The sequence below is a fragment of the Hyposmocoma kahamanoa genome, unplaced genomic scaffold (assembly GCF_003589595.1).
Source record: "Hyposmocoma kahamanoa isolate Upper Pololo Valley unplaced genomic scaffold, ASM358959v1 95, whole genome shotgun sequence".
NCBI classification, from domain to species: Eukaryota; Metazoa; Arthropoda; class Insecta; order Lepidoptera; family Cosmopterigidae; genus Hyposmocoma; species Hyposmocoma kahamanoa.
The window spans coordinates 8923638-8940937 of record NW_020654972.1 but is presented as its reverse complement, the minus strand read 5'-3'; the positions used below and the strand labels follow the sequence as shown (position 1 = coordinate 8940937).

The window sequence follows — 17300 nt, the reverse complement described above, 5'->3', positions numbered from 1 at the left end:
TTGATCGACACGCGGCCGAAGAATGAGGTCGATCAGAACCGTTGGTCATATTTACATCCCACTACAATTTTTCAAATGATAATGATGGTAAAACTAGGGTAGTAATGCTTGAGCCATTAATTATTACGAAACTCAGCCTGAACAGAATCGGTGTTGTGCGCCTGGTGGTAAGCGACACGCCTATCCATAACAGTTGCAGTGCCACTTTGAGCTTTTAATCGCAAAGATCTTAGGGGCACAACCATTGTGTCCGTCACTCTGAGACATAAATTGACAAGTCCCATTGCCCTTACCCAAACCGGAACGCAGTAATGCTCACATTACTGCTTGGCGGCAGAAGGTTCACTAGTAACTTGCTAGCTTTTACACAGTTACCTAATACATTCACACCACATTCTTTCCGCAGGATCACAGAAAGAGAAATACAAACAAGCCTCGTTCGCGATCCGCGAGGGGGCCACAGTGAACCTCGACGTGACGTCTCCTGGGGCTACATTGGCTCTGGGCCTTATCTACATGCGATCCAACAACGTGGCCCTGGCCGGATGGCTGGAACCACCTCATACGGCGTATTTACTGGACTTTGTGCGCCCTGATTTGCTCATGCTTAGGATTATAGCTAGAGGTGAGTGGTACAAAACAAAATATTGACAATGTTCACCGATCCTAATCTACGCAAATTAAACTCCTAACAATGATATAGGGTGTTTCAAAGAAATAATGTTTGTGTAATGAAAACCATTTAATTCATAATTTTGTGAAATAATAATGATTTGTATTTTTAAATCCAAAAAGAAAATCTGAAAATAATATTTTAATTCTGCTAAGTAAACGCTAAACATACCACGTGACATCATACACAGGTAAGCAAAGAAACCTCGCCTTACCGATCACGTCACTTCATCGATCGCGTTTAATCAATTTAAGAGGGAGCAGAGGAAAAATTCCTAATCTTCGATTTCATTTTAGAGGGGTATATCCACTTTTATGTAAAATATTGTATGAGTAACTACACGATATATTCAAGCATAGACACTAATCAGAAACATAAAACAATAAAGTTTCGTCGATAGATAAAAATCACGAAATGACCTCTAATTTTCACATTTTTTCGATTCATCCTCGAAATGCTACAGGTTATTAGGACAAAAATTAGATAATTAATTATATTTATGCATGATCGAGAACTGTCACTACGGATTTTTTTTAATCCCTTTAGTTTTAGAGTTATTCCGCTAAAACGAATTTGGTACTTTTAATGCGCAAAATTCAACATCTCCTGTCGCATGTCACGCGAACTTCAGGCATATATTTGTTTCACAAATTTGGGCGGAGCCAACGTCAAAACTTTTTTGGCATGCCCCCTCTGAACTGAAAATTATTTTTTTTTAGTAAGGACAGTAGGCAATCGATAAGTAAAATTTTGTTGTTTGTTTGTTTAGTTTACCTCTACCAATGACGTCATGCTGAGTTGACATGTAGTACCGTTTGCACGGCAATTTAAGAAATGTAAAAACTAACAACCTACTGTAATTAAGGCGATATTGTCAGGACTGGTGCTATGGGACAGTATAGAAGCGAGCGAGGAGTGGGTGGAGAACCAAGTACCGCCCAGCATCAAGCCATACTGCCTTGTCAAACCAACAGAGGAGAATGTCGACTACGAAGCTATGAAGTCAGTGTTTTCAAATTAAATTCTTTCTTCATGACAACTAGGTTATAAAGACCCTATAAGAATGCACTACGGTCCGCCTTGCGGCACACAAAGTGTTCATAATTTTTACGTGTATTAAGAACTATAGCAGGCTTAAAAAAGATCTGTCCTGCATATTGGGTTAAAACCCAATCCTAATAAAAACCTGTCCGAGTTTTGAACTCATTCCTGTCCAAAATCGTGGGCAGAAACGGCGAATACGGGATTTGGTATAATTCTATACTTGTTAAACATTTCGATGTAAAAAATGTTTTTTAGACGAGGCAACTCCACAAAATACTATAAACACCTTGCAATCCTGTATATTCTCACTACTTAAGGATGCATATTACGATTCAATTTTTATGGAGGTTGTTTCAAGTACATCCGATCTAACGATTTTATGTATTGACATATTTCAATGCGATTTTCAACCAAACCGATTCGATAGAAAGGCAAATCGATCTAGTCTAGATCAGAAAGCAATAAACATTTTGTAATAATATCATTAAATTTTAACAAAACTCGATTACAACAAATATTTTAATGTAAGTTGATTTTGATTTGGATCTCAGGCGTTAATGGGTTTTAACCCGATTTAAAACCGGCATTTACAAAGCGCCGAGTTAAAACGCGGACGCTTCGGGCATTATAGAATTTAACCCGCTTTACACCCGCAATTAACAAAGCGCTGAGTTAATGGGTTTTAACTGGATTTAAACCGGCGTTAAGAAACAGGCGTAAAACATGGCGCTTTGAACGTTAATAGGTTTTAACCCGATTTAAACCTGGCGTTAACTAAGCGCCGAGTTAAAACCCGGGCGCATATATTTTCCCGTGCGGCTAGGAAACCTTGTTGATCCGGTCCTCGGGGTCTACTCTCGATCTCCGTCCGACATCCGTCCGAAACAATTACTGTCAAATAAGTAATATTCCACAAAATTAAAAGACAAGTATCCAGTATGAAGCTTCATTCGCATCACGCGTCTTTCCATTTGGTCAAGTATTGCTTATTTGGCAGTAATTGTTTCGGACGGAGATCGAGAGTAGACCCCCTCGAACCGAACGGATAACGTCTGTTGCAGCCAAGCGTACTGCAACATAATAGCGGGCGCGTGTTTCTCGCTGGGGCTGCGCTTCGCGGGGTCGGGCGACGACGACGCCAGAGACGCCATCCTGCACTTCGTGCGGCGGTTCATCGCGCTGGGGGGCAAGCCCATCGCGGAGCTGGCGGGCCGCAGCACCCTGGAGGCGTGCCTGTGCGTGTGCCTGCTGGCCGCCGGCATGGTGAGCGGCCGACCGGCGCCGCCGAGCGCGCGGTCGCCGGCAGCGAGTGAGGGTTGCAATCGTGCAGGTGGCGTGCGGGCGCGGCGACGTGGCGGTGCTGCGCCTGTGCCGGCGCCTGCGCGCGCGCACCACGCCGCACGCACTGCACGCGCCGCTCACGCACGGCGGACAGGTACTGCTCGCGGCGTTGCGCGTTTCGGCTCGACGCTGTCATGAACTGTAATAGTAAGCCCGGAGTCGAACACAGGGCTTTCGGAGTCGAGGTTCGTAACTCCGGTACCGCCCGCGAAACCTACATACCGACCATGGCTGTGATGAGAAGAACAAAGGCCTGAGGGTTTTATTTGGGGCATTATAGTCAAGTTAACCTGCATGCAATCGTACTATGTACGTGCGACTGTGTTGAAAAATTAATTTTAACCACCTCTGTGGCCAAACGGTTACCGTGCTGCTCTGCCACGCAGAGATCCCGGGTTCGATTCCTGGGTTGGTAGAAATATTTGTATGACACGTACACGTACACCTACACGTGCACGTACACGTGACATGTACATTTATTTCTCTCGTGATTTTTTTTTGCGTATATTGTGATAGTCAATGTGCGTGCCCATAGCACCCGCGTTACACGGTTTCCCTAGTGCGGGGTTGTAAGTATCTGCGTTATTTATTTATTTTACGATTAATATTTGACTAACATTAACCAGGAATTGAAGCTGAGTACTTATATCCAAGACCATTTACATAATTGAAACTACTTCCAGGCTGTTGACCATTAGTAGTCTTTTTGCGTTGTAGGTCCATGGTAATATTATATAAAAATCACAGATGGCGGTGCACTGCACGATCGGTCTACTGTTCCTCGGAGGCTGTCGTGCCACGCTGAGTACCACGCCCACTGCCGTAGCGGCATTATTGGCTGCATTCTTCCCCAAGTTCCCTACCCACAGTGAGGATAACAGGTAATAGATTCACAATTCCTAGATTTTTTACGCGTTTAAAAGTTTGAAGCTCATGTTAACTATAATGAACTGCCTCCGTGGCCGTGATTACCTTTGTGTAGCAGTAGAGCTCATTGTGAAAGAGTTCGTCCAGGAAAGTACTGCCACCTTACCTATTTCTGCCGCCAAGCAGTAATGTCAGCATTACTGTCTTCCGGCTTAGAAGGGTGCTGCTGAAATTACAGGCACATGGAACTTGCCAACTTATGTCTCAGGGTGACGGGCGCAGTGGCAGTGCCACTCAGATCTTTGCGATTTAAAACTCTGAGTGACACTGCAACTGTTATGGACAGGCGTGTAGCATACTATCAGACGAGCGACAGCCGTCCCGTCACTTAATATTACCTAAAAAGACCGTGGTGGTCTGCCACGCAGTGCATATTCCCAATTGTCACCACAGGCTTTGTTCCTACTGGCGACAAGTGGGAAAAAAATCCCATATGTTACCAGGTGATGACAAACGTGATAAAAAAGTCTCAGTTGTTACCAGTAATGATTTGCAGTGGCGACAAATGGGAAAAAATCCCATATGTTACCAGGTGGTGACAAACAGGATAAAAAAGTCTCAGTTGTTACCAGTGGTGATTTCTACTGGCGACAAATGGGAAAAAAGTCCCATATGTTACCAGATGGTGACAAACGGCATAAAAAATCTCAGTTGTTGCCAGTGGTGATTTCCACTGGTGACAAATGGGAAAAAAACCCATATGTTACCAGGTGGTGGCAAATCGGATAAAAAGATCTGTTGTTGCCACTGGCGATAAATGAAATTGAAAATGTCCCAAGTGTTGCCAGTGGTGAACAAAAAATAATGGAATAATAAATTCCAATTATTGTTTGTTTATTGCCGCCATCGAAAGGGAATTATAGAAAAATAAAAATTGTATGATAAAAGTTGTTAAAAAAGTTAATAAAAAAAAATTTAAAAAGAAAACAGTCTTAAACATCTAATATTTCCAATCAGTCATCATCAGTTACAATGATTCAGATAGCCTGGACACTATAAATCTAAAACAACAGTTAAAATAAAATAAAATATATTAAACCACCGTAAAAATACTAAACATCAATTAAATAAATCTTTCGATTTAAAGACTTTCTGAATTTCTGTGATTTTTAATTATCGTAGGGTATTGGAAATATCGGACTGAATTTTTAAATAAGATCTATACTTTTATCATAAACTCGAATTTTATTTTATTCCCTTTCGATGGCGGCAATAAACAAACAATAATTGGAATTCCTTATTCAAATTGTTTTTTTTTAGCACTGGCACCTACTGGGACATTTTCAATTTCATTTCTCGCCAGTGGCAAGAACAGATCTTTTTATCCTAATTGTCACCACCTGGTAACATATGGGTTTTTTTCCCATGTCACCAGTGGAAATCACCACTGGCAACAACTAAGATTTTTTTGTCCCGTTTGTCACCACCTGGTAACATATGGGATTTGTTTTTCCCATTTGTCGCCAGTAGAAATCACCACTGGCAACAACTGAGCTTTTTTTATCCCGTTTGTCACCACCTGGTAACAACTGAGACTTTTTTATCCCGTTTGTCACCACGGTAACATATGGGATTTTTCCCACTTATCGCCAGTGGGAACAAAACCAGTGGTGACAACTGGGAATAAGTGCCACGCAGAGATCCCGGGTTCGATTCCTGGACCGGGAAAATATTTGCATGGTCTACATTTATTTCTTGTGAGTTTGTGTGCAATTTGCGATTGTCTATGTATGTCTCCATAGCACCCGTGATACAGGCTTATCCTAATGCGGGGTTATGAGTGTGTGCGTTATTATTATTATTATTTGTTTGATGAATAAAGTCCTGTTTAAGTTAAAATTATCAGATAGTTTACTTTTGTCAAGATATAACTCTATTTCAGATACCACCTGCAGGCTTTCAGACACCTGTATGTCCTCGCAGTGGAGCCTCGGCTCATTCTGCCCCGGGACCTGGATACCGGAAAACTATGCTACGCCCATATACAAGTACGTATATTCTTTCAAGAGTGTAGTAAAAGGCTGTATAAATAGTTTTTTTTTTTTACAGAATTTTTCTTTATGCAAATTCAACAGTTCATTGACCTTTAAAAAAATAGCCGATAAAAGTACTTAAGAGTCTATTATCTTAAAATTTTTCCCATATTAATACGGTTCATTTTGCTTGGGTCGAGCAGCAGGTAACCTGGCTTTATTACTGAATATTTTTTTACGAACGAAATTGAAGCCATTTGAAAAATGTGTGTCGTGTAATATATGTGTTCTATTCAGTACAGTTGATTTAACCTTTAACTGCCGTTGTGGTCTAAACGCGCCACTAACAACGAGGTTACGTCTGAGAGACGTAGATATTTGAAAAACCATAAAAAAAAAAGTATTCGTGTTATTTAATTTATAACAACCTATAAAAATACTATAGTTAAAGGGCTTATAATATATGGATAGTCAATAAAACAATTAGTTAATTTTACAACAAATCAGCCTTCATTAATGAGATCACAAGTTTTATTTGAACATTTTTAGGAACTTTTATTAGAAATATATATTTTTTTATTCATACACATTTCAGTAGAAAAAAACTTAAAATTTTACTCTTCTATAACTAATAAAATAAAATAAAAAAGAATCAGCACAAAAACTTAACAAAAAAAAAAACTGACACACAATCAACTTAGCATATTTATGGCTTGCAGCTATTGCATATTTGTAGGCAACATGTAAGGCACATGGGTTTCTTGCAGAGACAACATGAATATTTTGTGCGTCTTTTTAGTCGACTTGGACAAATTGCACAGGTCTTCCGAATACCCAGCTGTTCTTGAGCATACGCTCGGGCAGGAGGCGGCGAGGGCATATCTTTAGGGCCAATAACTCGTTCAATGGAACAACGTAGTTCTCGCGGGATCCGATCATTATAAACGCGCAATTTCATCTCGGGCAAAACTAGTTCCCTTGCAAGTGAGAGTAAAAAGCAACCCCGCGTTAGTTTTTTTACGTTATTGCACTTGTTATAGAGCACATATGCGTTGACACCGCTCATGTCCATCAGTCTATAAAACAAAACCATGGGCCATCGTCGCGTTCTTCGAGAGCATGAGTAATTGGAACACTTCTTGTCTACCTCGTCTACGCCTCCCTTGTTTTTATTATAATCAATAATCATAGCCGGCTTACCAGTTACATCATCAGTCTCTTTTTTATGGTGCATTGAAGATACAACTAAAACAGCTTTTTTAGGTTTAGGCGCATACGACAAGATAGTGTAGTCTCTAGTGAATCCATACAGAACACTTCCTACCACTCTTTCTTTACTGGCCTGAAATTCTGGAGGAATTTCTCTTTTATTTTTCTTGAGAGTACCTAGGTACGTTAAGCCAGACGCTTTCAACCGTTGAATAAGCTCAATTGAGCTAAACCAATTATCAGCCGTGACGTTGCGGTTGCTGCCCTCAATACCTTTAGTGAGCCGTATGACAGATTGGGTAGGAATAGAAAATTTCTTTTCGGCATCTGTCAGCGTAGCACCATCCGATCCTCGTCCAGTGTATACGTATGCATTATATATATAAAAAGTCCGTGCATCTACAAGCCCCAGTATCTTCAGGCCATATTTATTTGGTTTACTTGGCATGTAAATAACAAAACCACACCGTCCTCTGAAAGCTACTAGCATTTCATCAATGCAAACGTCAGCGCTCAAAGTGTAATTTTGCCGACTATTATTGATGAATGCGTTGAATAAGTCTGAAACAGCGGCAAGTTTATCATCTTTCTGTCTTTCTTCCCTTGTCTGAGAATCATCAAAACGCAAACAATTTATCAAAGTAAGAAATCTGTTCTTAGACATTACACACCGAAAAATATCACGTCCTGTGCCATCTGTTGCATATAGGTATTCAGCATTCTCGTGATTAGACCTAAAGACTGATGTATAAAAAAGTAATCCGAAAAGAGCATTCAGTTCTATTACAGTCAAGGGTGATAGTTCAGATCTTGCGGTATCTTTGAATTCTCTTCTATACTTATCAAGTTTTTCGTTAGTACATGTCATAATCATTGTTTTCATGTCTTCAGTAAACAACAGTGCCCACAGTTCTTCAAAAGACGAAAATATCTTTGGGTCAGACTGATTTTGTATGTTCAAAATATTGTGCTGCCGAGTTCGAGACGAACGTGCTGGCTCCTGAGAAGACCATTTATGCCTATTCTTCCCATAATAGTAGCGCTCCCTAATAGTTTCTGTATGCTCGGTTCTCACCTCTATAACACCGTCCTGCTGAACATCTGCTCTCTCTTCTCTGTCTTGTCTCTCATCATTGAGCTCTTCACCATACTGCTGGTCACCTGCCCTCTCTTCTCTTTCTTGATTATCACGATTAATATGGTCTTCTGTACCGTGTTCTCCATCATCCTTCTGATTACCAGCCTCCAGGTCTTCGGGCTCAATATGACTGTACCAGCTTTCTTCGACTTCAGACTGGTCGGAGTTTGATTGGTGGTCACTTTCCAAAAAAAACTCAGGATCTACTAAACTATCATCGAAAATGCTGCAACTGTCGTCACTCTCATTCATCAGGTGGTCTGATATTTCATCGTCTCGCACGACCTGTCTCCTTTCTCTCAGTTTCCTAGGATCATCAATTGCTTGATTTTTATAATCACTAGGTAGTTTCCTCTTTTTTGATCCTGATCTAACACTTTCAGACATTCTGTAGGACAAAAAACATACGTTAATTACGATGTGACGACCTCAAGACACTAAGGTAGTACATACATTAACAACGTGGTGACGACCAAGAGACGTATCAAGTTTTGAACATAAACACCGTACTTACGTCTGTGAGACGTCTCGAGCTCCGCATAAAACACCTGTGCACGCGCCGCAAGCGGGACGCCGACTGGCAAATAAAACACGCGGGGGGAGGAGGGTACTGAGCGGCGTGACCTTGGTAACGCTTCGGGTGAAAAAATATTGACAAAATAAAAATGCGGCCGTCTGTGAGACGGGTAGGTCGGCAGTTAAAGGTTAAAAAAAATAACTTTTATATGTAAACTACCTATTGAATATAGCGGTTTTCTTGTCAAATATCGACATAAGCTTTTGTGTTTTTTTTCTATTGTGACTAAATTTTTTAATTGTGTTTTCACATCGTATGTATATCTTCAATTTTCCTATGTATTTTTACAAAGTAATTGATTTAACACTGTTACGCGGTATCAACCAAAGCCATTTGATTGTATTTGGTTGTGTAGACTCTTAAAAGTAGTATTTTTTCAGAGTGCTATAGACTGTCAGTAGATGAGAAGGTCCCGGATTTGATTTGAAATAAAGGCTTTCTGTTCTGGATAGTGCCCTATAGTTTATTGTTTAGATTTTAGTAATGGATCAAAATTAAGCCGTATAAAAATAATGATAAATAGGTGTTGGTAATGGATTCATTCTTCGTAATCGGATAAATATAATCTTTATATTTTTTATTAGATACACGTGTTAATCGTCGTGATTAAAATAAAATGGAAATACCGCTGAATGTAAAAAAAATTAAGTAGGTAAAAATTATGAAATAATAATATACAACAATAAAAATAATAACGTGGCAAACAACTACCAATTTCCCGGTCTCAAACTAGGGGATATCCTTTAATATGAGTACCAGAGCAACGGAATTCACTCCGGTGCATTACTGACATGAGTATATAACCAAAATAGAGACGAAATGTCATTTAATTTGTTTGAAAACTATTCTGCCGTATCAATACTGTGACAACTGCGCCCCGATTGGCCAGCCCGAGTTCACTTCAAATCGACCAGCTAACTTGAGCTTTGCTATAATGGACGAAAATTGCAAAAGTACATATTTAATATTTAATTAATAGAGAATAGAAATATAATTTAAGAGACGTACACACAGGTCTGTAGTTGGCCTGTCTATATTTCAGTACAAACGGGAGTTGATATTTATAAGAGCTGTATCGCTAATGTGTTACCAGGAATATATGGTCTTTATATCGTCTCTATTTCTGGTTATATACTCGATGATTACTCATAACACTCAGATCAGAACAAATTTAGAAAATTTACCGGGAATCGAACACGATACTTGCTCATCCGGCCGGTATATACAGTGTGTTAGGGCACGCACTGTACAAACTTTAAGGGGGTGTTTAGTATTCAATATTATGTGAAAAACACTAATACATGTGGGGTCAAAACTCAACTCCCTAGGAATGGCAGCCATTTTGATTTTTTATACTTAGTTTGCTAAACGTTTGATCTAAAATTATCATATTATGAGAAGTAAAAGCAGTACGAACATAAAAAATATTTTTTCGGAAAGCTAAGATTAGCGGCAATTGAATAAAATATCTGTCATGTACATAAAAAAGTGGGGGATTGCCTAAAAGTTTTAACTTTATTTGTGAACCGATTTTGATGAATCTTTTTTTTTTTGTTGGAAAGAAGTTTTTTTTGTAGGTCCCATTTAAATTTGAAGAAAATATTCCACCTCTAAGTATGACAAACTAGGGGGTGAATCCGGTTTCATGCACTTTTCGGTAACCGATTTCAACAAAACTTGGCCAATACATGTAATTCCACGAACTTTGGAGGTCCATTTTTTTAGTACTCTGTACTGAGATTGTTTTTAAGTTTATAGAAAGGGTTATCAAATGATATCACTAATTACAGGTTTCTTACCAGAAAATTTGGTTCGAAAATTAAAAATAAAAACGTGATGCAATTTAAATACTGAATCATCATAGGGTACGATTACTTCAAATACAGGTAATCGACTTGGAAGGCGCAGTAAAAGAGATGATGGCTCCATGCATCGTTCCGGAGCTGGAGAGACTACGCGAAGTGAAAATCGCCGACCCACGGTACTGGCCTATCAGCTTCCAGCGCGGGCGCAACTGGGACCAGCTGAGGTTAGTTTTCAAGTTACAGAATTAAAAGAAGCTTATGTAAATTAAAACACGTGCGTAGTAAATGTGTCTGTACGCGATTTCAGCTTCAACGTCAAAGCGTAGTATGACTTAGAAACGTTCTTATGTCGCTTGCACGCCTTATTGAGATTATGGAGAGAAAAGGTACAGCTATTGTTGAACGTGGTGTTGTTAAAGCAATATCGGCTACATTGATACCGATAGCTCGGAATTGCGTATCGGCTGTGAACTGGCAACCAGTATTATCTCAATTTTACAAGATGAAGAAATGAATTGTTTGCGTCATTTATATAGCATCTGGTTAGAAGTTAGTACAAGTTGAATGAATTCGATTGTGGCGCCAAAATTAAATGTATCTGAGATGAAATTTCTTGCAATGCTGCGGAGTATGAAATAGTATAAAATGGTACTAAAAAGTGAAATCGTTAGAAAATTGAGATAGTACCAGTTGCCTTTCACATAAAAATCACAAATGTAAAACCACAAAATACAACCACAAATCCTTCTGTAAACACAAACAACGCTAACCACATATGCAATTAATAATAAAACAATAAAAAAACTGCCTCTGCTGTGTGTTCTGCCTGTGCTGGTCTGCCACGCAGAGGTTCCGGGTTCGATTCCCAGGCCGGGAGAAATATTTGTATGGCCTACATTTATTTATCTCGTAACTGGGTGTAATTTGTGGCTGTCTTGTCTATGTGTCCATTGCACCCGCCATACAGGGTTTCCCTAGTGCGGGGCTTGTGCGTTATAGTTGGAGATAAGATCACATATTGAAGCTGTTCCATTTGAAAAAGTCTTTTATTTTTTCACCAGAACGATTTTCTTGAACCTCGAAATTTTACATAAATTTTAAGTAATTTGTGGTTGCCTACGTGTGTGGTCTATGACATCTGCGATACAGTGTTTCCCTTTCAGCTTTAAAAAAAACCATAGCTCTTTGAGAAGACAATCTGGTGAAGGTTGTAATCTGCTGGAAGCAAGCAGAGTAGGTGGGTCGTTGTGGCGATCTTTGAGGTCTATATCTAGCAGTGGACGTTTTTCAGCTCTTATGATAACAATTATCGTCTGATTATTCCAGACAAGATTTTTTTTATAATACCGAGTGATGTGACGAACATTTAGGACACTTGCGTTTAAATACGGACTGCTTGAGACCACATCTCGTGTATCTCAAGGACCACTTTTAGGTCCTACTTATTTCATATATTCATTAACAGTCTACCAGTCTACAGTCTTTCTCACTCATTTCCTTGTACGTATGCTAGGGACACTCTGCAATATATAACTCCTTCAAAGCAACCTAATCAGCTACAATGATGCGAGAGTTATACGGGTTCCAAATGCACTTTATTTGAACGATTAGTTCAGCTCTTTTATGTTATCCTACCTTTGAACACGCCTGTCCATAGCAGTTGAAGTGCCACTTATAGCTGGAAATCTTAAAGATCTGAGACGGGCACTGCCACTGCGCCCATCATCCAAAGCCAAGGTTTTTTTTTTATATAATAACGCACACACTCAACATAGCCCCGCACTAGGGAAACCCTGTGTCGCGGGTGCCATGGACACACACATAGACAACCACAAATTACACCCAAACTCACGAGAGAAACAAATGTAGGTCATACAAATATTTCGCCCGGCCCGGGAATCGAACCTGGGACCTCTGCGTGGCAGTCCGGCATGGTAACCGTTCGGCCAAGTTGACAATCCCCATGTGCCTGTTATTTCACTAGCATGTTTTTCTGTTACAGAACTTTTCTGGAATACACCTGGTGTATAGACATAAAACAGCGCGCAGGCAGTCTCTCGTACCGAGATGACCCCCACGGGTTTCTCACCATCCTGTCGCAGAGTTTGACCCTGGACAAATCTCACATCTGGTCACCCACTCCTGACAATATACAATTATTCTCCAACGACATAAAAGTCAAAAACTTTGTGAAACATTATCTGACAAAGGAACGGACCTTGACGAACATTTGTTCGGATTGTTTGATAATACCCAAAAAGAGGAAAGGGTTAAAAAATGAACCGTTTATGGCGAAGGAGTGTCTGTGCCGACAGTACAGTAAGGAGGAAAAAGAACACGTGCAGATGCTGAGTATGGTCACTTACGAGTGTGTCGTCAAGGATATTTTGTGCGCGTTGCCGATTTGGACTGCGTTTTTGAAGGTGAGTAAAATAATATAAAAGGTCAACCAATGGGTAGAATGAAAAATGAATGGATGAAATATATAATAATAATCTGTCACATTGGGCCATGGGGAATTCACACGTTTTTCAGGGTTGTGAACCTTTTTAGACATACAGGTTTTCTCACAGTGTTTTCTTTATCCGAAAAGCTTATGGTAGATTTCAAATTAAATTTCGCACATAAATTCCGAAAAATTTTGACGTGCGAGCCCAGATTCGAACCCACGACTGTCTGCTTTAAAGGCGGTAGGTCAAACTATTAGACTACCATAGCTTAAATGAAACTGTGGGGTCCCAGAGGGAAATTCTAGTTTAGGCTCCTGTTTCCCACATATACGACCATTTAAAAGCACTTGGTGTTTGTTGTACTTGGAAAAAAGCATACAGTAATGTGACGTATGATCGTCAAATTGGAGCCAAATAAAGAGTCAAAATAATGAATAAGACCAAAGTGTGGACGGAATTTGCCTATTTGACACCATTAATGTGCGTCGAGAAATCTACAAGCGCGCGGTAACGTGTGATTGGTGTTTGTTGTATTTGTAGAATAGACAAATACTTTGTCACATCTACTATCCATACACGGTGATTGTTTTAGAAATACATTAAATACACAAATACAATTCGCCATATGTCTTACCACAATAAGATCATTGTTGCACATTGGTCCTATGGTGGGCCACACCCAAAAATACACCATATTATATCAAAATATGGCGCCGAAAACCCCACCCTACGACATTTACGTAGCGCTTAAACTTGCATTTCAAAAATGGGATAGTTACTAGGTTTATACTTATACTATATAGTTTATACTTGTGGGTTCAGCCGTCACGCCTCCTCGTTAGAGATACACAGTTTTACTAACGATTTTGGTACCGTAGCGTCTTAAAGTCACACTGCTAGCGTATCTATAATGTGCAGTTGTGTTTTCATCCACCATTTAAATAAAAATATTAAAAAAGAAATAAAGTTATTTGAAGTAATTTATAAAATCTTTAAACATTTTTTTTTTCTTTTAAACGGATACACGTACGTTAGAAGTATGCGTGACGTGTTAAGTAAAACCATAGACCATTTGATTTCGAAATTTCACGACTCCAAAGAACTTTTTGCACTTGCGACTTACAGATTTACGAACGGCAAGACCTTCTGAGTTAATAACTTTAGTGTTTGTTTTCATTTTCATTATGAACTGTAGCGAACACGTCACTTACACAATAAACATGGCAACATTACACTACGTAACAAATTTTGAAAAAGGTTCTCTTACTGGTTTGATAGTATTGTTTTCTGTTAATTAAGCAGCAATTGTCTGGTAAAAAATCTTTTTGTGGCTATCACAATGGAGTGTGTAATGTATTATATAAATATTTTTAACCTAACGTTCTTTTAATATAATTTTATTTAAAATAAACGTTTTTCATAAATCAATTCACTTAATGTAATGAACGTTTAATATAAACTTACGCTCTATAATTTCATTTTAAACTGCTTCCGTTGTGGAACGGTTACCATACTGGACTGTCCCGGCTTGGATTCCCGGGCCGGGATAAATATTTGTATGGCCTACATTAATTTCTCTCGCGAGTTTGGGTGTAATTTGTGATTGTCTATGTGTGTGTCCATGGCACCCGCGACACAGAGTTTCCCTAGTGCGGGGCTATGAGTGTGTGCATTATTATTATTAATTGAAATACACTATTGATTTGAAATACAATCTTCCCTTTTTGTCTTTAAATAAAGAGAAACCTAATAAATTGTTACAACCAAAACCATTTGACTTTGGTTGATTCCGAATAAGGGTGAGGCCAGACGAGCGTAATTTTGTGAGTTGTGAGTTGCGTTTTATGAGTTGCGCAGTTTGCGCTCGACCGAAATTCGGTTGGAGCGCCAGGCGAACGCATTTTATTCAGTCTTTTTAAGCGTTTATACCAAAGTGACCCCTTCCTTCATCGCTACCTCCACCCGCGCCAGCCCGTCTCACGATGCGACCGAAAGTCAGTCGTCATTACGCCAGTGAATCGGCAGATAACTCATTTTGCGTCGTCGTGTGAAACAAACCGTACTTTTATATGAAACCGAATGCAGCGCAAACTGCGCAACTCAAACTACGCGACTCACAACTTAAAAAATTACGCTCGTCTGTCCTCACACTAATAGTAAAAGAACTGAGATAGTGTCGACTCTTAGGGTGAGGCCAGACGAGCGTAATTTTGTGAGTTGTGAGTTGCGTTTTTTGAGTTGCGCAGTTTACGCTCGACCGAAATTCGGTTGGAGCGCCAGACGAACGTATTTTATTCAGTTGCTTTTAAGCGGTTATACCAAAGTGAAAATTATATATATATATATTATACCCCCTTCCCTCACCCGTACCTCCACCCGCGCCAGCCCGTCTCACGATGCGACCGAAAGTCAGTCGTCATTACGCCAGTGAGTCGGCAGGTAATTCATTTTGCGTCGTCGTGTGAAACAAACCGTACTTTTATATGAAACCGATTGCTGCGCAAACTGCTCAACTCAAACTACGCGACTCACAACTTACAAAATTACGCTCGTCTGTCCTCACACTAATAGTAAAAGAACTGAGATAGTGTTGACTCTTAATGGTACGCATATTTCATGTTTTCGTTGACCACAAAAACTAAGGTTTTGCAGACAAATAAATTTCTTCATGCTTGTTATGAAAGAATCAAATAGAAAATGATATTGATAACCGGAAACGAAAATTGTGTTACATGGTGTCATTTTTCAAAGTGAAATTAACAGCTACTAATCAAAAAACAGGAAAACCCAACACCGTCATCAATTGATAATCATTTATAATCCTCAATTACAGATAATAAAGGCGATGAAGACAGAACCGACATCGTACAACATCTGGCAGATAAAATTACTGCTTTCTCATATAGAGAATCATAGTAAAAGAACTATAGAAGAAATGAAAATCGACGGTCAAGACACACCTTACGAACCTTTAATTTCTAACGAATTTACCATGGCTATTAAACAGAAGGTATCCCATATATTTGACGGCTGGGAGCCTCTGATCGCGCCATACTTGTCTACGTACTTGCGAAAATGGTCAAGCTTTGGCCATACCAGAATAAGTTCTTGCGATGACAAATTAAAAAAGATGTTAAGTACGTTTTTAGTATATCACGACTTGCCAAGGAACCTGTTGAGTTATAAAAGCGAATTTAGTTTACTGTTGGGCTTAGACGAAACGAACTTGAGTGCAGAAGCTGTTGATAAAGTGGGGGAGTTATTGAGGTGATTGCGGGAAAGTGGGGGGTATAACACTCGATCGCATTGCCTTGGAGATTGTAATAAGACTGAGTCAGCTTAAGCTTGTAACACACTCGTCAGTCGCAGGAACTGATAAAAGAGGGGCATTCTTGTACATTTGAAATTCGATAAATTCGAATTTAAGTCCGCCATCTTGTGGAATATTACATATCTAATTTCCTTCAGTGACACATTAATATAGACCGCCAAAAGTCGTCTTGCGGCACCAATCTAGGGGTCAAAAGTAATTTGACAATATACTAGCATATACGAAATAAAAAATCGTGTAATTTGTGTATTTATTTTATATATATTTTTATATTTTGTTTCCTTTCCCACCCGCCCATTTCCTAACATTTTTACTTTGACGTTGGCACAAAGTATTCCGGTGTTATTTATTGAAGAAAAACAGATGAATACTGACTTTGAACCATGAGATGTGCGATGGCCTTGAACATAGCAGTTAGAGTGTAGTCTAAAAGCAGTTTAGAAATCACAAAAAATTTTAATGAAAAATTACAAATCATATCTCGCATTTGTGCATCTCTGCAGGTCTAGCACGATAGCGCGCGACTTGAGCATGAGCGACATAAAGCGCGAGATACTGTTCTCGCATCGTGCTAGCCCTACTGATTTAACTGTGTTTGTTTAACTGACTGAACATTACTGCGTTCCGGTTTTGAAGGGTAAGAGAGTGCTGGTGAAATTACAGGCACATGGGACTTGTCAACTTATGTCTCAGGGTGTCGTCGGGCGCAGTGGCAGTGCCCCTCGGATCTTTGTGATTAAAGCTCTAAGCGGCACTGCAATTGTTAGGGACAGGCGTGTCACTTAGGATTATTAAAAAAAAAACAAAAATAAACGTGAGACTGTATTTTGGA

At 39.5% G+C, this 17300-nt stretch overlaps 1 protein-coding gene across 4 annotated transcripts in view; it reads left to right on the top strand.

The window, feature by feature from the left end:
* Positions 1–16603, top strand: part of LOC113238192 (anaphase-promoting complex subunit 1) — a 38000-nt gene extending 21397 nt beyond the window's left edge. Inside the window, exons 15-23 of one of the 4 annotated variants that reach the window (XM_026474966.1) lie at positions 407–625; positions 1552–1675; positions 2779–2980; positions 3048–3152; positions 3806–3939; positions 5868–5973; positions 10769–10911; positions 12690–13110; positions 15971–16603. In XM_026474966.1, the coding sequence (XP_026330751.1) occupies positions 407–625; positions 1552–1675; positions 2779–2980; positions 3048–3152; positions 3806–3939; positions 5868–5973; positions 10769–10911; positions 12690–13110; positions 15971–16408 (1892 nt within the window). In that variant the 3' untranslated portion in view covers positions 16409–16603. Of the gene's footprint in view, positions 1–406; positions 626–1538; positions 1676–2778; positions 2981–3047; positions 3153–3805; positions 3940–5867; positions 5974–10768; positions 10912–12689; positions 13111–15970 lie in introns of those variants that run through there. The other 3 variants (XM_026474965.1, XM_026474964.1, XR_003311085.1) reach the window with 3 other exon arrangements.
* The last annotated feature ends 697 nt before the right edge of the window (positions 16604–17300 follow it).